A 27,248-nucleotide genomic window follows, 5' to 3' on the forward strand; every position below is an offset into this window, starting at 1 on the left:
GGGGTACCTATGATCTCTGGGGGTATCTAACTTTTGTGTAGTAAGGTCTGGGGGCTTGGGAACTATATTTTATCTTGCTTTTATCTAACTATCATTATTCTTTTTAATTGTAAAAATATACAATTTTTTTCATTTCTTGACATATACTCAAGTCACAGGGGGTACCAATCACAGGGGGTACCTACTAACGTCTGTTGTTTGGGTTACCTAAAATTCAGGGGATACCTATTTTCTTAGGGGGTACCTAAACTGGTCCATGCCATGATAATTTTGTTGGTAGTAAATAGGCTAAAAAATAAGTTAAAAAATAGAAAATGCAGGACCCAAGTGCTGATACTGAGTGGAATGATGCTTTACGAAGACATGGTATTATACCAGAGAAAAAGAAGGAAGCAGAAATAACTGAAGATGAAATCATCAAAATGGTAGATGCAGCTGTGAAAGCTAAAACAGGAGAAAAAGATGTGAATGTAAGTAAATAGACATTTCCTTTCGATTCTTTTTTATATTTTTTTGATGATAGTTTTTACAAGAAATGGAAAAAAACTTTAGAATTGCCTGACCCAACTATGAAAATGAATAGGTTCAACTATCAAAACTTTTTAAAGTTTATTGAATCTCCTAGTCCTAAACTATGAGATTTCTGGGCCTACCTGACGGAATTTTCTTGAATTTTCTCCTTATTTTTTCCTACTTTCTTGTTTATTTTTCTGTTGATTAGCCAGGTATGTCCTTAAAAGTATCACTTATTACATAATCGCTCAACTCTGACAGGCTCTAATAAACACGATTAGCAACAAACCATTACTTTTCTTAGCTAGAAATTGACTTCCTTTATGTTTTAAATTTCCAAACTTATTTACTTTTATATTCTTTTCATTGATTGCAGGAGATGACTTTGGATGAATTAAACGAAAAAGAGGATGAAGACTGGGACGATGACGGTCTCATTGAACAAATTAGGTGAGAGAATGACCTTTATTTACCCTAGACAACGCTTCTTGACCCTGGTGAAACAAAATCTTTGATCAAAGTTTTCTAAAAGTGGTACCCTATTAGTAGCACTACTCAATGTGGGTGAAAGAACTTTGAAACAAAAAATTTCAGTGAATTATAAATGGACACACATCGTCGAGTAGTGCTGACATTAGGGTAACACATTCAAAATACTTGATCAGAGATGGCTGATATAGCTTGGTCCAAAAGATATATAAAGGTCCAGAAAGGTCAGTTGGTGTGAACGAAATGTCTTAAAAATCAGTTCTATTTGTTGACTTACAATAATTCTTTTAGACAACGAATTATCAAGAAAAGTTATTTTTCAATCCATCAACAAACAAAACTAAAAATTTTAAATTGAGTACATAACTCAGAGTTTCATGTTTCCACGAAAAAGATAACTTTTCTTGATAAGTATATGGCTCTGGTTACCCATCGAGCACTCTGACATCATCGCTTCGTCTAACCTTGATTAGACAACGAAACACTTATTTATACCTGTTTAAACTATTGTCTACAGTATAATGTCTTCTTCCCTTTTTGCTGAGGGTGACTGGAGATTGTCTAAATATAGAAATAAAACACACCAACACAACATTGGTTATGATATCATTTTGGATTTGTTTTACAGGCAACAAAGATTAGCAGAGATGAAAGTATTGCAAGCTAAATCGAAATTTGGTGATGTTCGTGAAATTTCAGCTGTTGATTATGTTGATGAGGTCAATAAAGCTGGAGACGATGTTTGGGTTGTATTGCATTTATATAAATCTGGGTATCCTTTTCAAATGTAGATGCTTTTTTATGAGAACCATGCAATGATCTCTAACTACTTTATTGGGTCAGGCTACCCGTATCTTAGGAAGAGTGTCCAGGTTTAAAGCTGACTAGTCCATCATCTCGTTTTCAATTCTGGCTGTTAAAGGTTTTGTTTTTAAAAATAAGAGTAATATCGTTTGCTTACTCATCAATTTTAATTCACAAGCTTTTTCACATTGACACGGATGTGGAGGAAGATTGATCAGAAAGAGGAAAACAAAAACATTTTTTGCTTATATCAGCATAATATAACAATAAGAAGACACTGTCCTGATATGAAATATGTGTCTGATAAGAAACGGAAACACTTAAAAAGTTAACAGCGTGGTTCGAAAGTTTTAAAATTCGAACGTTCGAAAGTCTAAGGTAAAATAGAAAACAACATAGTGGACTAGCCGACTTCAAACTGGACATACTTCCACAGGGCTCGAAATAACGGTCGGACATCGGACATTGTCCGACCCAATTGCTGAAATGTCCGACCCAAATCGATTCTAGTCGGACATCATGTCCGACCCAATTACTTTCGGTGCCTTCAAAAAATTTGTCAGATGCGTTGTGAAATTTCCAAAAGAAATTATAATTTACATAGAATTAGTAACTTCTTTATTTACACACAAAAACTCTCAAAGTTGCGATCATTAGTGTTAGATATTAATTTTGTGTGATGCTTTTTCTCAACAAATGAAAGCATTCTTCAAGTAAAAATCATGGGCTTCTGACCATTAATTGGCATTTGTTTAGCTTCTTCGTGATCAATGTAAAATTCTATCAGAAGCTTGTATTATACTTGAAATATACCCACATAAAAATCAATCGGACATGTCCGACCCATTTTACTTTAAAAGCCTTAGGACATGTCCGACCCAAATCAATTTTTGATCGGACAATGTGTCCGACCACCTAAATATCGTTATTTCGAGCCCTGCTTCCAAATCTGTGAGCAGTTAGCAGTTCTAGTGTGTGAAAGAATGTGATATCTGTGAAAAGAGCGATTGCAAGTTTTGGCTTGTCTTTGGCCAAACTTTTTTGACAAGTTTTTCAAAATAAAGTTAATACTCAGGCTTCGAAAGGAGGCTTCTTAAAATCAATATCTTGTTAGTTATCAATAGTGAGATAACGCTCCTGGAAATTGCTTTCTTGTTCACTTTGTCAAATTTAGACAAAAAGCCCAGATTTCGGGACCCTGTAACTAGCCATCCGGTTGGAATTTTTCAAAAAAATTTTGACATGTTGCAACAATCATGGTTTTGACCAAAGTATTTGAGAATTAAGCAGTTCTGAGAATATCACTTCCTGACCCTACCCATTCTTGTCTATTTTTCTCAGAAAATGGCTCTTAAGGGCAACAAATTCATTATAAGATTTTTCTCATATAAATTCTGCCCCTCTGTTTTCCAGACGCACTTTTCCAAAACACTGTTGATTAAATTTGCTACGCAGTGTATCAACTGTCATATATTTGTGTTAATATTCTTCTTAACTTTTTATTGCATTAACATTCGAAAAGAATTCCATTATGCGATGTAATTAATCACCATATCCAAGCACTAGCAAGAAAATTTCCGACCACCAAATTCTTGAAAAGTGTATCAACAACATGTATTCCGAACTATCCAGACAAGAATTTGCCAACCATCTTCATTTATTACGAAGGAGACATGAAAGGACAATTAGCTGGTCCATTGACTTTTGGTGGAATGAGCTTGACTCAAAACGGTGAGCATAGTTTTGTTCTAAGGATTTTTAATAAGAATAACTTTTCGTAATGTTCTTTAAAGAGCTCGTATGAACCTATCCTCATTACTTGAAGGTTAAAATCGAATTTTCCTATGACTTGAAATCTGATTCTCAGATTGATCTTAATTTGGTCCTTCTTAAGATTTGGCTTGATTTCAGTCAGCACCATGTACTTATGAAATTGTTCTTATAAAAAAACGACGTTTCGATAAAATAGTTAAAAATAGTCATACCAAAAGATTATTTCTTCTCTTAGTAACACTGATAACTTAAAGCTATGCTTTATTTAAGGGAATAATAGTAAATATAACCCTATTTTTACTACTTTGACCCTAAGATTTTTCCAAAACTTTAAGCTATTTCAAGCTGAACTTTTTTTTCTTAAATTTTCCTTATTTAATTTGCCGTTTTTCAGCCTCGGTGTCCTAATAAAAAGAATACTGTACAGTATTCAAGATATACACTACTAGAGAGCCTTCCAAGAATTTTCAAAAAATTCCACACAATACGTCACTTTTTTTATTCTTTAAGTGACGTATTGGGTGGAAAATTTTAAAAGTTCTCGAGAGACTCTCCAGTGGTACATATCACGAATGCGTTATTTTAGATCCTGAATGTCAATAGTAAGTTATTTCTTTATCTCTAAATATTTCGCTCAAATTTTTTCAAATTTTCTTGAACACTTTGTGATTCTATTTATTTCACTGTAGATCTTGAATGGAAACTATCGAAACTCGGTGCCGTCAAATCAACCATGAAATCAGATCCACGTGGAACGAATGTTGATGACAGTTCGGGATTCTCTATGCTATCTCGTTCATCGCGCACGCGCAAAGAATCCGTGTCTAGTGATGATGATTATTAGAGATTCTTGATATACATGACCTAATCTTTTATACGGAAACACCCGAAAAACACCGGACGTTTGCCTCCAGTTTTGAATTTAAACAATGAACTGGTGGCAAACTTCCGGTGTTTTTCGGGTGTCCCGTATAAAAGATAAAGTCATGAATATCAAGAATTGAAAGAACATTTTTTTGTCAATACATACAACGATGTGATGAGTTTCCATTATATTTATACACTTGAGGACAACAAATGTCAATCTGGAAATCGGAAATCGAGACGAGATTATTAAATCGATCGCTGTTTTATTGGCTGTGTTGTCAAACATTACTGGGTTCAAAGAAGTTTATAACACCTAATTGACACTGATTTTGATTTCATAAAATGAATCATTGCGGGGGATAGGGTTTGCAAATGATGGAAAGTTTGTGCTGCCTCAGTTTTTACAAACCTTTTAACTTTAATGTGCACTTTGGAGAGTTCTTTCATAAATCATCTAGCTAGGCTGTTCTAGTACAGCCAGGTGCAGTACATGATAAAACTCATTTTTCCCAAAAGTACCCCCCTCTCCCTTCAGTGCGTATATGAATATCACCCTTGTAGGTTTGAAATCTGCGTGTAAATGGTTGGAGGAATTGTTATAGATTCGGTTCGGATATTTTAAATCAGCGATCGTCAATTATTTTTTATTTTATGATTAATTTACATTTAGATAGTTTTTATTCCAAATTTATGCGAAATCATTTTTATTATATTTATACCATTCGATTTTTCAACTCGTCATACAGTGCTGAGGCCAAATTTATGAAACTGTAGTCTAGTTTAAAGAAAACACAGTCAATGTCGATCTTTCGGCACCAATGATTGAACTATTTGAATTTGAGACGTTCACGCGCTACGGTTCCGTTTCTCTCCGAAACGAAACGAAGCCATTCTATTGGTTAAATTCAATATTTACGTCACTTCTAACCTATGGAATAGCTTCGTTTCGTTTCGGAGCGAAAACGAACGGTTACGTGCGAACATGGTCTGAGCTCATCGTTAAAAAGCGTTCTCCAAATTTTTCAAAAATAACGTGATAATCAACTGATTATGTTTAAGGTGGCAATTCTGAACATTCTACTGAAAATTGTGAATCAGTTGGAACCTAGTCACGGTGATGAAGTTTCGTTATCACCTGTTAGTTATACCCAACATAATTTATAATTGGATTAACTTTGTATAGTTTTTTGCCTAAGTTTTTTCAAGCATTTCTATAATTCCTTTTTCTCCATGTCAAAATATATATTTTCACTATACCATAAATACGTTTAAATGCATACTGATTTCTTGAGTCTTTGAGACGTGCTAATATGAAATTTTACGTTGAATTTATTTTTGAGAATTTTGCTAAGATACCGTTATGAATTACGTCACCAGCAACGCTAACCTAATTCAAAATATTTCTATGATGAAAATTTTATTGCCAGATTAAGGTAACACTTGAACAATCAAGAAATTTTATCGCCTTAGCTCAATGGTTTCAAAACGAGGCAGTTGTAACACTCGAACTGATTTATGAAAAGGCTTATGTTTCATCTACTCGCAAGCAAGATTATTAATATAATTTCATCTTAGTAAATGCCTTTTGTTAGGTCATTATAAGGTCCTTTGCGGTCAATTAATCTCTAAGTAATGAATCTTTGTTACTCAGTTACCGGCAAACAAACCAATAAAAATCTTTGACGTGACCACGTGACTTTTAGTTGAAAGGACTTCACTAAAACACTAAAACCACACACACGGTATAGTTTTTTCAAACAACTTTCATTTTTGACGATAGTTTCTCATTTACAGTCTTTTCAGATTACTTTGAAAGTCATAAATCCATTTTTTGTAATTTCGTTATATTTGTAGTTAAGCGAGCAGCTTCTTGAAAGTTTCGGTTTACTCTTGGAATTGGTTTACATATATTTCGTGGAACCCTAGGAATGAAATGTTCAAAACAATTTAATACAATACACGGGTTGCAAAATTATATCAATGCAGTCAAAACATGTGATTACTCGAAAAAGTTCACGTGATTTTATTTCCATGTTTCTTGCTTTACAACTTACAGCTGATAACTTTGTTAGTGTCAATAAATTCGAACCAATCAGAAATAAGTGCCATGCAACGAGCACATAAAAATTTTGAGTAAAATTGTGATTTGTCTTCAGGACTTTAATTTTGCAACCTGTGTATTAGCCTCTTCTAAACGAGTGAAACTTTTAGTCCATTTTATATTTGCTATATATTCGAAACAATAAAACTTCAAATGGTTTTTGCCAATAAATAGTTTTTGCGACCGCAGTAGGAGGCGACCCGAAGGCTTTTCTCTGGATAGTCTTTGTTTATTAGTATTTATAGATTCCAGACTTAGAACAGTGACTTCCCTCAAAGATTTTCACGAAATCGTTTTTCGAATTATGAATCACAGATCTTTTAGAGATCTTGTGACAAAATCTGTTCTAAGATCATAACAAATTTCGTGGAAATCCCCTTTGTCACGGTCAGACTTTTTGCTGACATAAACGATAAGATTAGTGTTTGTATGTTAAAGGATATAGAAGCTATGTGAAGGTCAAGTTACATTTTTTATAAGAGCATAAGGCTTAGTATTAGCTAAAACTTCAAGAAAAGAATACTAGTCTCTACACTGACCAGATATCTACGGCTAATTTCAAAATTCATACATTTGTACTACGAAACGATAAACATGAGAAACACTCTGGTACAGAGAAAAAGAATACCAGCCTTGCAGAATTTTTGAAACGAGTTAGAAATTACTGATCTTAAAATACTTCAAGCTAACAAGTGTGAGAAGTAAGGAAGAAAGACTCAGCTTCGCTTCGTCGAATATCATCAAGCTCGACTGAATAATTTTCTATATCCGATTTTTCTTTTCGAATATCTGCTTAATATAAGGCTTCGATGGCCAAAATATTAAGAGAGCATGTTAAGAATATTTTAGGCTTAAAGCTAAAAGCTTGAAAATTTTTGGATGTTCTTATAAAACATATAAACAGTTCAAAACGTTCAGTCACACATCGACACAAACTTCTTACTAACGAAAACAAAGTACCCCTTTTCACTTTATATCATTTTCTTAGATTTAGAAATCTTTCAGTCTTTTCAGTCTTTCAGCAGTATAGAAAATAGTATTAGCAGGAAATGGTCATTTTTATGTGTTTAGACTTGAATTTTCTTGTTGTTGTTGTTGTTTTTTTTTTGTTTATGTTTATGTTGCTCATGTACGAAATACTGTTTTTAATCAAATTTGCTTTTAGCATGATGAGAGTTGGACGTTTTGTTTTGTTTTTGGTATTTCTTTTTTACAAAAATGTGAGAGAAAGAACTTCAGATTAAAGGTTTTGCATAAGTGTACCAATTTCATATCAGACACATATTTCTTATCGCAGGACAGTGTCTGTCTATTGTTATATTATGCTGATCATTTCTGACCAATCTTGCTCAGATGTGGAAAAGCTTGTGAATTAAAATGGATGACTGAGCAAACGATATCACCCACCCTTATTTAAAAACAAAAACTCTGGAGACTGATCACAAAAGTTATGCTGAAAAATAAAGAAGGAAAAAATGAACTTTTTAAGTGCTAGAAACTTCATTCTTGGTACAGAGGTACTTCGAAGCTTCCTGATTTCAGATATACACATAATTACACATATCATATACACGATATTTCACATAAGATTATTGTTTTGAAAGTTATAGGTCCTAGGGCCAGGGCAAACCAGTCCAACATTTCATCCAACATGATTTTCCAATGTTGGATGAAATGTTTGATGGAAAAACTTGCGTTGGATGAAGCGAAAATAAAGGCTGGGGCAAACCGATCCAACTTTTTATCCGACATGACTTGGAACAAAGTGAAAATTCAAAAAATAAAGAAAAAAAGTACCACCGAACCAATCCAACACGAAAAATTACACAATTCAACGAGAGAGCTTCTTTGATCTCACCGCTAATGTTAGATGAAATGTTTGATGGCGATCAAAAATCATCCAACACCGTCCAACACGATGTTTTTCTTCTTTTTTTGAATTTTCATTTTTTTTCAAAAATTTGAACTGACGCAAACCGGTCCAACATTTCATCCAACATCAGAAAAAAGGCATGTTGGATTGGTTTGCCCTGGCCTTTAAAAGGTTGTCCGTTGAAGTAAAAAACTGTAGTTGACTTGGTCTGATTAAAGGTTTTGTGTTTAAATAAGAGTGATATCGTTTGCTTACTCATCAATTTTAATTCGCAAGCATTTGCATATTGGATTAACACGGATGTGGAGCAAGATTGGTCAGAAAGAGGAAAAGAAAAACCATTTTTCGCTTATACCAGCACGGGAACATTTATGTAAAAATAAAACCGTTAAGTGAAGCTGATAATTAAAAATCAAACCAAGTTCAATCTTTTTTTAAGATCTTAAATTTTAGAATTACTGTCAACAAATCATGTACCGGCCTGCAAGTGCCACATTTCCCGTGCCAGCGTCTCCAATTTTCTTCGCTACACCACAACGTTCCAAATCGGCTCTTTCACGCCGACAACGAGATGGTCTTTCAACGCCACTTCTATCCAATGTAGAAGAACAAAACAGAGATTTGATTGAAGATGAAATCGTTGAAACAGAATCAGGAGAAAGTCAAAAATTGATTCGAAATAAAAAAGAATTGCTGATTTTGATTGCCCTTTGTTTATCATACTTCAACGCTTTTTGTGCTTTTTCGATGATCGCACCCATTTTCCCTTATGAGGTAACAGCTCTTAATTTTTAATGACGTCATCTTTTTGTGTTTTTTTATGAATTATTGCCCCCGCAAGGAGCGTAGCGACTGAGGAGGCACTCATAGCTTCACGCAATATATTGGACTGGAATCTCGATTCTTTGCGAATTGTTTTTGTTTTTGCGTCGTAATCGGCTTTCCGGCCAATTAAGTGTTCCGCAAAAATATGGCGGTAATTTATACAGCGGTAAATGTTATACATATTTTCATATTACGTTATATGCTATTACCATTATTGCGTATTACATTTTATTAGTTTTGATTTAGCATTGAAAAGCTGAAGCGGGTGTTATAAATGCAAATTATAGAAAAAGCATAGTGATTACACCATAACACGAATTACAATATTACTTGTGCAAATCAAAACAAACAAAATGGCAGACTGGTTATGATGTTGAGCTGATTCAGTGATTGGAAAAAGTGTTTTGTATGTCAAATTTTGTTTCTTGTCTTTGAAACTGAATACTAAATACTGTAATTTAGTCAGAAGTTCATTTCAGCAATGATTTCAATTCTTTTTCTGGAATCTTTAAAGAAGTTTGCTCAAGTTTTCAAATGTACATTTGATATTTTTGTTCAAACTGTAATTTATCTTTGTCTGTTATTTTATTATATTAATAACTAGCTTTATTGTTTATAGAGCTTCTTAAGCTTTAAAGACCATCATATGCTCGTAACTCGAGAAAGTCCTTCTTAACTTGGTAAAACAAGATACCGGCAAAGTACAAAAAAGTTGAATCCAAAAGTGGTTGAATGTGTTGAATGTCAATCAATGTTTTTTTTTTGGTCTTCAAAATAGATTTACCTCACTTAGAGTGTTTTCACTGTTTGTTCAGTGTGGTAAATCTATTTTAAAAACCTGAAAAAAAGTTTGCTTACATTCGTTTAACTTTGCATGCGCACGTTCCACTTTTTCATGCAGTTGTGATAGCCTAAATAACTTACGCTCTAGGGGTTTGGTGAAATAGCTCCAATTCTAGCTTACCGAGTTAAGGCATTTAACGGTGGTTAGACTAGGCACACAGACAGTCATACAGGAACACCATAAAGTGAGAGTATATATATAGCTAAAAACTCAAAAAGTCTAGTTTCCTGAAGGCCCGTCTCTTCATTGTCTGCGCTGCAATAATATCTTAATGGCTTCAATCCTTTCAGCTTGGACAAAAGATTGCATCATGAAAAAGTACTATGCACTTTAAAAAAAAATTAGGCACATTTCAACTTTTCGACTGTACGTCTGAATGAACCACAATGACAAATGACGTTTCTTTATTTTTCTTTTGACTGCAATCACAGCGTACGCAAGTGGAGCCCGGGCCTTAACTAGGATTGGTCTATTTCAGATGGCGCAGAAATTTTTGATAAATTTTATACGCAGTATCATCTTATCATCTTACTATTGTTTATTAGGCAAAGTAGCAATAGAGAATTGTTGAAATATATAAAAGCCAATGAAAAATAAACAAGCTATTTCTGATTGGTTTCCTTGTTGATTTATTCACCGCTATATATTTTGCCTACAATCTAAGATGTCTGCAGCATTATCGGAAAAGGTCTATTTAGTGAATGATCATTACATATATTGTTGTAAGAAAAAACAAACAAACAAGGAGATGTGACAGGATGTGAAAGTCAGTAACATAATGATACCATGGTTTTCGAAATATGTTTTTGAGAAGCTTTTCCAGCTTTTCCTTGAATTCTATTAAATTGTCAAGCTGCATGAAGGCATGAATTCTTCAAGTATTTTGTTAATGGAATATCATTTTTTTCAATCAATCAATAAATAATTAAATTAATCAATTATTCCTGATAATTTTTTATGCTTTAATTTTGAAAGCATTAAAAGCTTTATAAGTGCATGACATGACCTTTCTGTGGGGGCATTTAGTGAAAGCTATGACTAGTAAAGTAAATCAGTGATAATCTTGAGACTACTTTTGATCGAAAAAAAAAATTTATATTCGTTTTGTCTTCTGAAAATGGTTCTTCGAGAAGTTTTCTTTATTTTTCATCTTCATTTTCCGATTGTTTTGAATCTTTATCAAATATGATAATATTTCACTCTTGAATATCTTTTCAACAAGCACAAACTCAACATTCAATTCTGATTCTATCAAACGTTATATCTTATCGGCCAAAACTTAATCTGCCCTAAGTGACTAAATTTTTGCTTGGTGGCTAAAATTAGGGCCGATTAAAATTTAGGCCAACTAAAAATTTGCGCCAAATTAAAAGTTTATAATTAAGCTTTCTTTATTTTCCAGTATTTTAAGCGTTTTCCTATTTTCCATCGGCTTGTAAATTTAGAAATGGTCCAAATACTTAGTCGGCCCTTAGTGACTAAATTTAGACGAGATGATTAAAATTAGGGCCGACTAATAATTAAGGCCGACTAAGGATTATTTGAGATAGACTTTATTTCTAGTTTAGGAATGTTTTACTTTTATCATGAATATGATATCTTAAATCAGTGGAGCTAGTCTGGTCTTTTCTTCATATCTTGGGATCTCAATAACAATTCTGTGACATTGACTTTCTCCTAATCCGATCTTCGAGGGATCAAGATTCGAATTACGTAGGGTATTTCATGCAGCTCTCCAGAAAGACTTGAATAAGAGAAATTTGACTATATACACTCAACTCTCCCTAACTCGAGCTTCTATTACTCAAATATTTCTGTAATTCGAGCTATTCTTCTGTCCACGTCAAAGAGATGTCTTTGTAAAATGCTTTCTATAATTCGAATCTCTCCGTAAATCGAACTAATAAGATTTCTAGTTCGAATTAGCGAAAGTCAACTGTATTTCTTTTCACAGGCGAAGAAATTTGAGATGAGCACAACACTAAGTGGGTTGGTGTTCTCAATTTATCCACTGGTGGTTTTTCTTATGTCACCTATTGTTGGGAAATACGTAAGAATCGTTTCATTGTTTGGATTAAAAAAAAAATCATACTCTTTCAAAAAACTTTGCTCGCTGGAAAGGTTAATCTCATCAATTTTGTCACCAACACACTTTGTTCAACTCTCATACCGTGAAAACCACAGTTTAGCTATCTCTGAGATTTTAACCTGTGGCGAAGGACTATAAAAATTCCTCGGCACATGTCTCACAAATCACCGACAAATTACCATACAAATAATCAATGATGAAGAACACAGTATCCTCGTGTTGTGATTAAGAAAATTATATCCTAACATTTATCTAATTTTCACAATTCTTCTGGGACTTTTGAATATCTGCTGTGAATAACGAGGTACGCGATTGTGATTCTACGACGCTCGGGGGTTGAATTAACACATACTACTTTTTCAAGTTTCGCTGCACTTCTTTGATAAAGTGAATAAGAGATCTTCAAGTGAATGCCGTGCATCCGGCTATAGTGCACAAAGCAGTGGGTTCAATCCCTGGCTGGGTCATACTAAAGACTTCGTACATAGTACAAAAATGGTACTTGATTACCCTCAGCTTGATGATCAGTAATTAAGAGAAGGATCAAGGGTAAGTGAAGGAATCAAGGGAGAAAAAGTGGCGCCCTCTCTTACCATCGCTTAATAAGCGATATTTCCTTTGTGCAGAGATTTGCCCATTGAGTTTCAAGCCCGAAGGGCTAGAGTTCAATCTCTAACCTTTCTCAGGCAAGAAAAATTGAAGCCTTAAAATATGCGCCGTATTTTTGCGAAGCGAATATACATGAGCGAAGCAGTTTTGCTATCGTGTATATGTACCTTTAAATCTCACCTACGCTGGGGAGTGCAAATGAAAAATTACTATATATATCCAATCTTTCAAACGCAGAAATAATTGAGAAAGCCGTCCGCCCTCCTTAGATCAAACCTAGAATCGCGGCGGAGAGACCTGGAATTACGGATGGTTAAATTCGTTTTTTTCAAAAAGTGTCGCCTCTTGCGTTTAGATATACCAATTCTTAAAAGCTACGGAGATAATACACGGACTTATTAGTACTAGATAAGCCTTGTTTTTACCTCCCTAAGGTTTAAATTAGGAAATCTAAAGAAGAGATCGGAAAATCAGCGCGGGCTTGAAGCGTTCAAGAAGCGTTCCAAACCACAAATGGCGCTCATTTTTCAAGAAGTCATTGCATTGACTCGAGCAAAGAATTTCGAACTTTGTTGTTTTGAAAATTCGAATGTTGTTTTCGACTTTGTTGTTGAAAAGTGGTGTTTTGAAAAGAGGTGGTGTTGATTGTTGAAAAGAAAGGAAGAAAGCAGCTGAACTTGCGGAATGAGAAGAAAGAAGATGGAATTTTTATTCTTTCATCGACAGGCAAGGCTCAACAGAGTTGTTGCTTCATTGCAAGAAGAGGATCTAAGCTGAAAAAATGAACTGTAGGAAAACCATTCCTTTTGGTTTAGATTGAATCTTGGTAGTATGTTGAAGTGAGAGCATCACTGGACTTTTTATGTATGTTTTGAAATGTTGGGAACAAAAATATTTTGCGATTTTGGATATGGCTAATCACCTGGAAGAATTTATTCCTCCCCTTATTGCTTATTCAGTGGAAGGAGAACTGTTTGATTGACGTTGTTTTTGAAATTTTGGCTTGACCGACCCTCAATGATGTGGGCTCTTTGTTTGTTTGTTTTTTATGAATACGCATCGGTGGTCAGAGATATAAGTAGAACATTGACATGTGATTGTATTATAAAGGATTTTATTGTTGATAAAACAAAACTTGACATTATTTTTATGATATGCATTTTAACTGTTTTAAATTCCTGTGCTACAGCCGAGAAAAAAAGTCACAGATTTTTTACTTTTTATGTGAAGAGTTTGCTCATGTTTGTCAACTACTCAAGAGTAAAAGACTGCCGAGTACTTGCCTCCAGCAAACTTAAGAACTTTGAAACTTTGAAAAAATCATTGCCAGTAAAATTTAGAGGTTTTACCGGTTTTACTTAGTAGAATCGATGAAGAATTCTTTCTAAATCTCAGTTTATTTATATGTTTTTTTTCTTTATTTTCATCTCAGGATTTTACAGCGCTAATAGTTTTGATAAAATTTTAGAACTTTTTTAAATTTTTCAGAATTTATGATGCAATGATACAATAACGAAAACTTATATTTTTAGATATATTTAGGATTCTTCTCTTTTTTTAAATGTAAATATTTACCTTCAGAGACTTATTATATTTACTGAAATATACCAAATTATTGGTGACAAAAGAGAACAAGAAAGAAAAAATATATTCCTAATTAATATGGTTATTGAATTTTGAAATTGCATAAGTCAACTTATTTCTATTAAATTCTAGTCTTGAAATCCTCTGTATTTCACTCTTTTTTTATTCTCTGGGCTCTTTGCAAGGAAGACCTTTTGAAGAGGCTAGAGGAGTGTTTTCGAGTATTTTCCCTCCGGGGACGAAATTTTTGCCAATTTTTCTAGCCCATCTGTGACACAGGGGTGTTTGTGTTAGTTCTTTCGTTAAGGGGTGTATCAAAAAATTGCAATTCGGAAAAAAGTTTTCGAATGTTATTTTTATTCGAACGTTCGAAATTTAAAATTAGAAAGATTCGAAAGTTCGATTCTGAACGCAAGGAATTTGAAACCGGAAGTAAAACGAGTCTAAAACAAAAGCTAAGAAGAAATAAAAAAACTCAAGGCTTAGAGCGGACAAACGATTACATGTTTTTTTATAAGCGTATAAAAATCCGAAAACAGGCTCAGAGATGCTTAGGTCGAAAGCCTAATAAGGCTGAAAAATACTTATATCTTAATACTTAATACTGCTTATATATAGCCTGGCTTATATACTGCTATACTACTATAATACTGCTTATATCCATACTACAAAGTAGCTTTTACTTTTTTCGTAGGCTATGCTTAATTTTTCCCCATATTTGCGCCTAGATATGCTTACAAGTGCAATGCTTATAAAAATTTATTATGAATCTGTTTTAACTCGCAATTTCTAGTGCGTGACCCTATAAATATTTTGCTTGCAACTTGCGAATCGAGTGACTTGCCTGGATCGCTTCGCAATTCTTATACATATACACTAGTTTATGACAGATTGAATCTAGCAATTCCTTTGTTTTCGAGTGATATATTTTTCAAAATGAAGCGGTAAATTTTAGTTTCAATCTGTCGATTGTGTAAAAACCAGGCGGGTCGCTCAAGGCCGTGCAACTTTGGTAGGATTTGTTGGCTTCAAATCCTACCAAGGAGATTGACCTCTAGCCCTTCGGGCTTGAAACTCAATGGATTTGCCGCCTTTAGCCGATATACGGCTAAAGACATTTTTAGCTGGCGAGTGTCTACAAATATAACATTACGTAATGTTTAAATTTTCTGCGAGGCACCAAATCATAGATTGGAAAATATATTTGGATTTCGAAAAAAAAGTAGGCGGAAGGAAGTTTGCTTGTTTCTTCCTCCTCTCTTGTTTAATGTGGAGATTTTGTAAAAGATGAGAAGTTAGATTTATTGAATTTAAGTGCCCTGATGTATCTTCTGTGTGCACCAATAAAATTTTGCTTCATAAAACTACATTTTGATGCTTGAATTTGGACTTGTACTGTATATTTTTTTTACCACGCTGGATTCGTTGATCACTTTGGCTCCAGATAATTGTTTTGTCCGTTCTACAAATATGTTGCAGATTATTTCAAGGTATTCTAGTTATGTATATACAGTACATTTTGGGGGTCATATTGAATATTTCTGACATTACTTCTTTATGTGATTCTACAAAAGGGAGTGTTGTTGTTCCTTCAACAAGGGCCTTTAAATATTAAAACAAAGAAATAACTTTTCTTCAGTTTTGGCATTTCACTTTTTAATACTGTGTGGCCTTTGTATCTTTTCAGGTACTTAGCTCCAATTCTTTGAAGAGATTGGGGTGTTTCTGGTTGTTTTCTTTCACTTTTGTGTTCATATTTGTATTTTTTGAGCTTCGACCGAAGAGCTGATAGAAAAGTTTTGATAAATTTACAGACCAGATATCTTATAAAAGCAAAAGTCTAAAATAAATCTACAGACTGTACATAATGCGCGCATCAGATTGCTTTTTATCTTTTTTCTGTTTTGTTTTTCTGGTCTGGGATTCGAATTTCGAATGTAAACATTCCATTGAAAACGTTCGAAACGATCGTTTTTGCGCGCACATCAATGTCAATCAAATTATTAGCTCGCCAAGATTTCCTTTGCGAACCGGAAAGCGGTTGGTAGATCATTAAGCAGACCTATACTACATGCGGTTTTGTAGAGGTCTGCGATTCAGACTAACCATCGGGTGGATAGCTATCGAAAGAGGAGCCTTCGGGTCGCCTCCGACTGTGGTTCCAGACTTACTTACTACTTACTTATGTTAGAAAAATTCATATATTTTTGTATTTTAGATGCCGAAAGTCGGTGTAAAGTTTTCTCTGATAGCTGGTGGCTTTTTAAGTGGTGGAAGTAATATTCTATTTGGGTAAGAAATTTAAAATTTTGACTTGTGAGCTGAACATATCTTCAAAGATAAATAAACTGCGGGAGACCTAATAAGAACGTGGGTTTGAAAATACTTCGAAAATTAATAATCGGGCACAATAGAGATTTATGTTTACCAAGGAGATGAATGTTTTAACTTTTCAGTTATCTTTTTTAATTCACGATATATTCATGACGTAAAATATTTTCTACGGAAACACCACAGCTTTATGCCAGTAGTGGCAAATTTAAACTACAGACAAGAAGCCGGAGTGGCGTGAAGGTCCAGCTGACGTTGCAATAACCGAATGTCGTTCGTACCAGGTTCCTTAAGTGACGAAAAAAAATCCTTCCTTCCCATCCTCCACTCTGAGCTTCTATTCTTTGATACTTTCTTTGTATTGCTAAGTTTTGAAAGTTTTTGATGCATTTCCCGAAATTTCGAAACTTTTGCCGCTGATGGGATTCGAAACAATTATATACAAAGATTAGAACGCCAGGCGCCATAACCACTCGGCCATCGAGTCACACATGCATTAAGGAGTTCAAAGTTGTTTATAAACATAGTATTTACTCCAAACTCTACCCGGGGGCTAAAACCCTAACCAGGGGTTAACTCCCATCCCCAACCCTAGCCCTAACCCTACCTGAACAACCCTTTAATCTAACCGGGAAATTTGACTCTACTACCAATTCAATCCAAAACATAGGTCAAACATCGCGCGGGTAGGCGGGCAAAAATTCTAGATCGGCGGTTGGTTTAGCCTGGACTTGTTAATTTATTGCTCGCACAGGCCCCGACAAAGAAAAAATCTTTTCAATCAGTTGCTTTTTAAAGGTCCATTCTGCTGCGCGCTGGACCAATGATTCTTGCTTATTCGATCTTCTATTATTCGAATCTTTCTATAATTCGAACAGATTTATACCCCCGTTCGAACTCGTATAAGACAGAGTCAACTGTACATACAGAAAAAGTTGCCACTACAGTAAAAAACTGGGATTGTTTCCGTAAAAACAACATTACGTCATCGTTACATCAACATTATTACATAGCTTTTTAGATTACCTCTACGCATCGGACGGAGAAGACGAGAATGGGAATCCAAAAGTCAAGCAAAGCAGTTACCTACAATTTGTTATCTTTTGTTTTGCGCTTAGAACGTTCATGGCCATTGGAACGGCTTTTAATGAAACGGCTGCCGTGTCAATAATGACGGTTACTTTCAAGCACGCTCTATCAACTGCCCAGGTATCTTAGTTTTATTTTACAGTTGGCGCTCTCTAATTCGATGTTCTACTATTCGATAAGCTCCAATATTCGATAAAAATCCAACTCCCTTTGAAGATCGAGTTAGAGAGCGTCAACTGTACAACAATGAACAATTGGGTAGAACAAAACAATATACTTTTGAATAGTTCTCGGATTTGTGAACTCTTCGAGTATTGGGTTTATGGTTATTGGTCTATGTAAACTATCGCAGCTATGTGTGAAAATCTTTTTATTAGAAGGTTTTTATGTCTCATGCCTAAATAGCGCTTCGTCGTGCAAACGTCATGATTAGTACTTCTCTCATTTGACCGAAATTCAATCCCACAATCCTTTTCGTCTTCATTCAAAAGTCGTGAAAGTTATTACTTTTTCTTTGTAAATGAGTGTAATTTGCGTGCAAGCGTAATAAACGCAAAGGGTGATGGGATTGAATTTCAGTCAAACATAAAAATCAATGTCTATTTTTAGATTCGCGACGGTATGCTATTTATTGTATTCGCGCTCTCACCATTATATACCTTAAGTGTCAGTTTTGGATCTCTTACAATCGCTGTCGAATACAAGTATACTCGTAATAGAGGGGGTTGAAATACCGGTATAGTACTCCAAATGTTACTAACTCTTGATGCAGAAATTTTCACCTCTTTTTGATTGTATTTTTAATTTACGTGGTGAATAAGCGTCGATTGGAATGAAAATTTGAAGGAATTCTAAGCAAAACTGAGGCCACAGGAGCCTCAAACATTCGATAAAATTTCAATACTGCACTTGTGGCTTTTATGCTGTCTGTTTTTCTATAGGGTTCAATTGCATTGTTCACTGGACTAGGATTAATGGCTGGCCCAGCTATTGGCAGTGCACTTTATCAGGTAATTATGGGTTTCTTGGTATTCATGACGTATTATATTCATGTTTTTTGTTTTCAAATTTTGCCACTGGTTTTATTGTAATTCAACATTAGTCGTAAATACTCGGTCTTTTTAAGTCGATACCGTATAAAACAGATCGACGTTAGTTATTGCTTTGACTCATGGTTTCTCTACCAACTATGAGCCAAATTTCTACTTTCTACAGATAATACAGATAATCAGACTTTCCATTTCAGTGTTTTCTATTACAGGTCACAGAGCTAATAGAAAAACCCTTCAAAGGCCTTCAAAAGGTTATAGCTAGCCAGAATAATGCCACAAAAACTACAAATACACCTACAAAGTTCGTTGCGAGAATTCTGACCATTTTTTTGTTTTAATTTTGGCGAAGGGAACTTTCAATTCTCTCGTGAATATCTGTCGGAATCTCCAGAAATTTCGGACATGAATAAGACATTTTCTCTGAAAATTAAGTGAAAAACACACTTGTGTCTTAGACTCGGTGGAAACCCTACCCACTTTACTGGAAAATTTGGTCCAAATTTCATCCCCGGTGGGAAAAGTACCCTATAATTCCAGCACAACTGGAAAATTGACTTTTATCTCATCCATATTCAAAATTCGATGGAAAAAGATTTTATTCCAATTGGAGTTTTGACCTGGGAACAATAAAATTTCTATCCTGATTGGGATTTCGATAAAAATTTCAAGTTCCACCGGGGCTGTGAGACAGATGTATGCTAAAATAGTATCTTCACTTTTTCTCTATTCCATAGCTTGGTAACAACAATTTCCTTCTACCCTTCGTTGTGATTGGTTCATTAGTTTGGCTGGTTATTCTGATGATTGCTTTCATATTACCCCCTGAAAATGGTGAGTTTTCCTAATTTTTAGGGGAGTCAAAATTTTTCCTTTGTAATTTTAGTTTACAAAGTATAGCAATGTTCCCTCCCGGTTATTATCATAATGGCTTTATGGCAACTCCTGAACTTGGGCACAGGATGTACGGTTACACATTTTATGGATTGCATTGTGGAGTCACAAGAGTGCTCAAACTGCGAGCAATGCATAATGCAAATAGTGAGCGTCTTAAATGAAGACTTTCCACCCAATCCAAGAGTGCTCATACTACAAAAGCAGTGAGCCAATATACAAGTTTGAATAGTTCAAGATATCGCAGATTATTTTAACCTACAAGGTTACAATACCGTAAGGATAACAGTTTAGCTTTCTCTAAAATTTAGCCTGAAAAATTGCAAGAGGCCAATTAGTTCCATTAGTTGAAAAGTAGAAAAGGGTTGTGTCTTGCTACCAAGATAAGTCCTGTAATATTTCTTTTAATTTCAGTATTTCACGATAATTCTGAAGGGAACACAGAGCAAAGCAATTTTTGGAAAGTATTTCTTGTACCAGGAATATTTATGATGTGTAAGTATGATAACCCCCGGGACCCGGGGGATGGTGGGTACTAGGGTTGGCGGATGAGGGGTATATGCGGACGGGACCTCCGAACTGACCTTTAAGAGACTGATTTTTGCTGAAAAGGTGACTCTTACAGAGACTTTTTTACAAATGTTTCTTTCTCGAAAAATACAATCCTAAAAATTGTGAATTTTCCGACCCTCGGAGAGACTAATTCAAAACTCTCTGATTTTTCCGACCCTTTAGTGAGACTTTGAAAGGTGAAAAAAACCGACCCTTACCGTCCGCATGTACCCAGCACCTATTTTTGCCTAATTACCCCCCCCCCCCCCCCCCGCAGACGATAGCCCTATACTTACTACATTTGGCCATCTCTTAATCGACCTTCAGGGGACCAAGAAGTTTCTCCGTATTATAGAAAGACTTAGATCTACGGAGAAAATTTTAAACGACATCTTGTAAACGAGAGGCGCAATGTTTGAGTTGAGCTCGAATTACAGGAAAATAGAATCATAGAGGTTCGAATTAGAGAGAGTTGACTGTATGTTTTTAATTCGCTAATTGTCCAACGGAAAGAACTCAAAATTTCTTAGGCGAAAATTTTTCCTAAGACAGTTTTTAGATCTTTTAACCCTATTCAACCTAGGCTTTTAGGGGCGGTTCAGAACTAGGGGGGGGGGGGCTTTTCTTGTACCACCCCTTAACTTTTGATCTAGTGGATCTTTTTGGATGAAATTTGGCACACAAGATCCTTGTCACATAATTTAACTTTTGACAAATAAATTTTTTGATGACGTCACTTATCATGCCCAAAGTGAGCAAAAACCGAAATTTTCCATTGTTCTTATAAATAGCTATTGTATTCTAACAAAGGCTTCCAAGACTAATCCGAGTTTAAAAATGCTTATTTTATCCTAAATATTCAATAAATTACGGTTTAAACGATATATTTGACATTAAAAATAAATTTGTATTGGAAAAGTGTCAATTTTTGAAACACCTTACTGTCAGAAATGTCATCATGCTCAAGGTGTGAAAATATTTAGGTGTCAAATTTTTTTTTATTTTGAAGCAAAATAAAAGTTAGGAATTTACAGAAAATTTCACAGCAAAAGTTCTATTATTTCAGGAGCTATTACCAATAGTTTGAATAGTTTTGTTCGAACAGAAAGAGCCCCCCCCCTAGGTCGAATAGGGTTAAGTGATATTTTGCTGAAACACAAAAAATTTAAAATTAAATGTCATCAAAACACAGTTTTTGATAGCGATTTTCAATAATGACGCCCGCAAAAATGATTTCATTCACATAAATTTACAATGTTGGATACAACTTTTTATTATTATTTGTTCATCTTCCACTTTCAGCCACAGTAACTTTAATAGCAGGGATGGTGATATCTTTCCTGGACCCTACATTGACACCGTTTGTTCAAAAATTAGACGTAAGTTTTTGTTTACACCCCTGTGTCTGACTCTGTTATAACATTACGTACGCCCTTGTCTCACAGCCTCGGAACTACTTCCCACAGGACGAAGCACTGCTTCTGTAACATAGGGGTGTAACATTGGTGCTTCGAAATAGCTACAAAATGTTGTATAATTGTCCAGAATACTATATACTTTTTTGCACTTTTTACCTTCCCACATATACTTCATTTTCGGTCATACCCAATAGGGACATCAACATATGCGCTGGAAAAGTTCAAACATTAAGCAGATGTACGACTTCTAGATAATCGTTCAATGTTTTCCCCAAGTAAAAATCTTCCCCAAATATCTACATCTTTCAATCATTGATCTCCGGGGATTTGCGAGGTGACGGGTATGTTTTAAGAGTCGATTTGAGACGATAGACTGAATTTCGAAATTTTTTGCTCTTTTTGATGTTTCTACAACCCAGTGAGAGCCTATTTTCCCAATTTTCAGCCAAAATTTTCAAACTGTAATCCAAATTACGAAAATTCATGACCTTTTGAAGGAGTCGATTGTCGGTATATCGTTGTTTTTTACCCTTTTTTGGCTATCTATTATAGAAAGAAGGGTCTCAAACTTGGAATTTCTAAGCTGTCGAAATTTTTTGCTCTTTTTTGATGTTTAGCTGTCCAGTGTAGTCGACTCGTTTGATTACTTGGTAATTCTTTACCTGACAATTGATTTCTGTTTTAGCCCGAATTGAAACCATTCTTCGTTGGGTTAATTTTCTTATGTGCACCAATGACTTACGCTATATCAACACCTTTCCTTGGTCGCTTGTTAGATAAAAAGGTACAATTTCTTTTAAGAATACAATAGCAGGGGTTTATATGAGAATGGTCTTTTTTGCCAGTTCCTTTACTTTACCAGCCAGTACCAGCAGCTTTAGATCTTTTCATAAATATTTCAATTGCAACAACTACCTCGCTTTGAAACGAAATTTCTTCAGCTCTCAAGAATCATAACATTTTCCTGTTGCCGAGCCAATTGTAGAAAGATTCGATTTATAAAAGTTCGGATTAGAGAGAGTTGATGTATATGCTCCCCATTCATGCGTTTATCGTTTTTTTTCTAGATCATCAAAGGGCGAAATGCTTCGATCATTGGTTGTTTTCTTGGATTCATTTGTTATTTATTCATGGCTCCTTCTCCTTTGTTTGCCTTCATTAAAACATCGTAAGTCGTACCTTAGATTTATAAAGCCTGAAGGGCTAGATGTCGTGTTTTGGCTGAAAAGTGTGCCAAGGTTAGGTAGGAAATCCTACCTATGTCACGTGATAGAATTTCAGTGCTTGACCAATCAGAAGTTTCGCGGGTTTTCGAAAACAAAAGCAGCAATATTTTTTACAATATTCACTTTTTTTTGCTTGGAAGAGCTTAAAGCACGACATCTAGCCCTTCGGGGCTTACAGGAATCTGTGAGTCGTACCCCACTCATGTTCTTCCAATCTGGCGCACAACATTATTCTAACGTGTTCAAAAATCCAGCGTAGATCCTGATGACGTCGTCGGCTGCCCAATGTGATTTACATTTTGAAACGAGGTTCACGAAGGGCCTTAAAAATGTATTTTGCTGAGTCAGCAAGATATTTTAGCTGAGTCGACAAAACTAAATACTATCTCGTAATCTTGTCATCTTCATCACGAAGCCCTAAAAAAAAACAAATAATTTTCAGTATGTTTCAAGGCCCGTCTCATGAGCCTGGCTTTATGGAAATTTGATTTTTCTGTCATTCTTTCACTAAATTTCATTAAATTCTTCATACTTAGACACCTATGGTTGACAGTGACTTCATTACTTTGTCTTGGATTCTTGTGTTTGACCGCCATGTTTGTCCCAGTACTTGCTGATATGCAAATCACTGCAAGGTAATGAGTAATCATTAAATGTTTTTAGGCCACAGGGCCACATTGGGAATATGTACTTATTTGGTGTGACGTCCTAAAGAGAACTTCTAGATCTAAACAATTCGAAAAAGATAAAAAAATTATTCTAAAATTATGAAAAAAATCAAGAACTCAAAAATGAAATCCAGAAAGAAAGAAAATCAATTTTGACTTTCAAGCAAGAAAATATACAGTCAACTCTCTCTTATTCGAACTTTTATTTTTCGAATCTTTCTGTAACTCGAACCAAAACATTGTTCTGTTCAACTGGAGGGTTAAATAAAAAAGCCCGCGTAATTCGAATCTTTTTGTAATTCGAAGATAATTCTTGGTCCCCTGAAGGTTCAACAGGATTCAGCTGTCTATCAGATTTAAAATAATTACAATCACTTTTTTTAGAAAGGCAGGATTACCAATGAACTTGTCAACTGATGCCATACTATCTGGTATTTATACATCAATGTTTTATATCGGGTAAGTTCGTTAAATATGGTATTTCTCTGCGAGCGCAGCTCAATTCACGATATTCATGACGTAATGTTTTATACGGAAGAAACTAGCCCAGGAGTTTGCAATTAATTTTATTGTTTAAATATAAAATTCTGCGGGTTAGACCCGGTCTTTTTTAGCTGCACGTCCGTATAAAACTTTACGTCGTGAATTTCATAAACTGAAAACAATTCAGTGCACAGGCATACTTACAGCTATATGCAAAAGTCATTACTTCCGAAAACTACTCCCGCAATCTATTTTCGGTAAAGTTGCTATGACCGTTTAGATAGAAAATTTTTCCCGAAACAAAGATGTTATTTTTGCCTTTTTTCAAAGCAAAATGTATTTATTTTGTTTTTACAGGAGTATTGTTGGACCAGCATTAGGTGCATTTTTGACGCAACACTTAGGATTCCCAAAAGCTTCAACGGTTAGTAAAATCACACTCATTTTACGATTGATGACCATTGGAGTTGATTATTTAAAGCTTTCCCCGGAGGTTTGATATTTCATTAGTTGATATTTTAAAATCATCTGTCCTGAATAAAACGTGAAACAAGGTGAGTATGGTTCAGCAATGTTATCTTAGAAGATTGAAAACACACTGTTCTCTGATCCTGTCTAAACACATCCTGCTCACACCATAGATTTATAAAGCCCGAAGGGCTAGATGTCGTGCTTTGGTTGAAAAAGTGTGTCGTAGTTAGGTGGGAAATCCTATCTTTGTCACGTGACATTACAATTGTATTTCAGCGTTTGATCAATAAGAAGCTTCTCAGGTTTTCGAAAACAATATAGCAGCTTTTTTTTGCTTGGAAGAGCTTAAAGTACGACATCTAGCCCTAGAAATATGTGGCTTAAACCCATCTTATTCAAACTCATACCTGATTTAAAGTTGGTCCTGATTCAATTGAGATTTCGTAATTATTGATTAATTTTTTTATCTTTTTTTCGATATTTCAGATATTCGCTTTCTTGTTACTTCTGGAAGTAAGTTCGATATAACTATTCGTGTTCCACTTACCTACTAAAAATTGTAAATGGTCAAGTGTCTATGAGGCAGGGATGTCTTTATGTTTTTTAGTGGAAGGAGCTGTTTCAATATACCTTCCCTCGCAGTGAAACTTCATGTTTTTGTTATTTCTATCAACGGTTTTTTTAAATCATCATTTTTTTTGCAGCTTTGTTTATTGCATCACATATATTTGGTCACATAAGTTTTCATGGGCTATAACTAATTCGCGTCCTCCCTAAAGTGTTTAAATAAAAACATTGTAGTTTTGAATGAATTCAATATGATTTAGTTCTATCATTGCAAACTCATACCAAGTCCCTTATTTCACTTTTTAATGAATCTAATAGCGCCTACAATTATCAGTAAAATCAATAATGGGTACAGGAGGCTCTGGAGATGGTATCAACACAAAACCCCTCTCCCTACAGTAACAGCATAAAGCAAAATATGGTCAATTTTTGGATGGTTATTGAAAATTGTCAAACGATTTTCATTTTTATTTTCAATAGGGTGTATGCTTACTTTCGTTTACTCTATGGGAAAATAAATATGGCAATGGTGCTAGGTAAGCGACAAAGACAACACTTAGTATTCTTTTGATGCAATCAAACATATTTTAATGTAGCTTTGAATTTATTGTTTCCTGGAAATTTTCATCTGTTTTTATATTCCTTAATTGAGCGCCAAGATGCTCCTGGAAAAACAGTATCTGCATACTCTGTTGAAGATCGAATAAGAGAGAGAGTCAACTCGACTTCTATTTCTCGAGTGTCTCCTTAATTCATAGGGATTATATTGTTGCCACCACCTTGCCATTCGACATGGATAGAGCAAAAAAAGCTAGAATCTGCGAAAGTGTATCAGTTGATTAAATGAATTAATGCAATTAGCTACGTTTGATTTTACTCGATTGACTTGCTTGATTACCAATCCAAATTCGATTGACTTTCTCTGGTACCGTATGATGGTTAAAATTCTTTCATTTCGGGAAAAACTTTCCTTTTGATCTGTTGTTATATGCGGTTAGTCTCAGGTCCGTTCTGGGTTGTCAATACATTTATACAAGCAAAAGATATTGTATCCAAAATGTCTTTAATAACAGCAGAATGATCCCTGAAATATGCCGGGAATGCCCCCCCCCCCCGGAATAAGAAAGGTTAGCCACCCTACGGTGTTATTTTAGGAATGCAAAATAATTCATATTGTCGCTTTTTGTCAGAGAGAATAAAGAAGAAGAGGACGATGATGACAGAGAACAATGGCGAGAATACCGTGAGCCGAACGGTTGTTAAAAATGAAAGCATGTGACTGCCAAAAGAAGATAAACTATCCATGGAAAGTCATACTCATTCTCTCAGTTCAATTTTTTATGATTCTGATACTCGGGGTACCTAAGGCACTCCCCAATGGTCGCATGAGGTTCCGCCCCTTAACTTAAATGTTTTTTAGGTTTTTTCGAAGCATTTTGATATAGAAAATAGGATGGGGCATGGTCAGATGGTCTCACTTGCTGAAAAGTTGAAAATTTTTGAGAAAAAACTAATTTTTTAGTAAATTTTCATGATTTTGATGACGTCACAAAAATAAGAATTTGAATAACTTCTAGTAGGTGAAAGCCTTTGACTTCAAATTTTCACCAAATTTGTAAATCAATAAAAGGAAGCGATTCAAGAAAAAAAAATTAAGATTTTTTGCTGACGTCAGCATATTTCAGCAAAAACGGATTTTTGCGAATTTTGCTGACGTCAGCAAAAATTGAAAGATTTTTTTTTGTAGATCGCTTCCTTTCGTCGATTTACACCATTGGTGAAAATTTGAAATCAAAAGCTTTCTCCAACTTAAAGTTATTCAAGATTTTCTTTTTATGACGTCATCAAAATGGGGCAAAAATGAGGTTTTCTTGAAATTTTTCAAATATGGAGCAAGTGGGACCATCTGACCATGCCCCATTTCATTTTCTATATCAAAATGCTTCGAAAAAATCTAAAAAACATTTACGTTAAGGGGCGGAACCTCATGCGACCATTGGGGAGTGCCTTAGGTACCCCGAGTATTCACGAACCACTCATATCATGATACTCATTAGCAAAATTATATTAATTTGTGGATGGCTCTGGGGTACGAGATTGCTAGCCATGCATACAAAGCACCAGCTAAT

At 34.8% G+C, this 27,248-nt stretch overlaps 2 protein-coding genes across 3 annotated transcripts; both read left to right on the forward strand.

The window, feature by feature from the left end:
• The first annotated feature begins 251 nt into the window (after positions 1–251).
• On the forward strand, positions 252–5,709 carry LOC136821101 (phosducin-like protein 3). The gene is made up of 5 exons (XM_067077327.1): positions 252–470; positions 890–963; positions 1,631–1,774; positions 3,329–3,537; positions 4,269–5,709. The coding sequence occupies exons 1-5, from the start codon at positions 315–317 to the stop codon at positions 4,421–4,423; spliced, it is 738 nt and encodes a 245-aa protein (XP_066933428.1). The 5' UTR covers positions 252–314; the 3' UTR covers positions 4,424–5,709.
• Positions 5,710–8,861: 3,152 nt separating this feature from the next.
• LOC136821102 (MFS-type transporter SLC18B1-like) lies at positions 8,862–26,433 on the forward strand. Of its 2 annotated transcripts, XM_067077328.1 has the most exons (16): positions 8,862–9,194; positions 12,044–12,139; positions 16,590–16,663; positions 17,716–17,911; positions 18,733–18,801; positions 19,578–19,674; positions 20,149–20,229; positions 21,589–21,665; positions 22,390–22,488; positions 22,772–22,872; positions 23,467–23,565; positions 23,983–24,057; positions 24,439–24,505; positions 25,039–25,065; positions 25,600–25,655; positions 26,310–26,433. In XM_067077328.1, the coding sequence occupies exons 1-16, from the start codon at positions 8,892–8,894 to the stop codon at positions 26,380–26,382; spliced, it is 1,590 nt and encodes a 529-aa protein (XP_066933429.1). In that variant the 5' UTR covers positions 8,862–8,891; the 3' UTR covers positions 26,383–26,433. The 2 variants fall into 2 exon arrangements, with proteins under 2 accessions (XP_066933429.1, XP_066933430.1); XM_067077329.1 differs by lacking the exons at positions 8,862–9,194; positions 12,044–12,139 and adding an exon at positions 15,273–15,861.
• The last annotated feature ends 815 nt before the right edge of the window (positions 26,434–27,248 follow it).

This window comes from Clytia hemisphaerica, unplaced genomic scaffold (assembly GCF_902728285.1).
Source record: "Clytia hemisphaerica strain Z4C2 unplaced genomic scaffold, Clytia hemisphaerica genome assembly, whole genome shotgun sequence".
NCBI classification, from domain to species: domain Eukaryota; kingdom Metazoa; phylum Cnidaria; class Hydrozoa; order Leptothecata; family Clytiidae; genus Clytia; species Clytia hemisphaerica.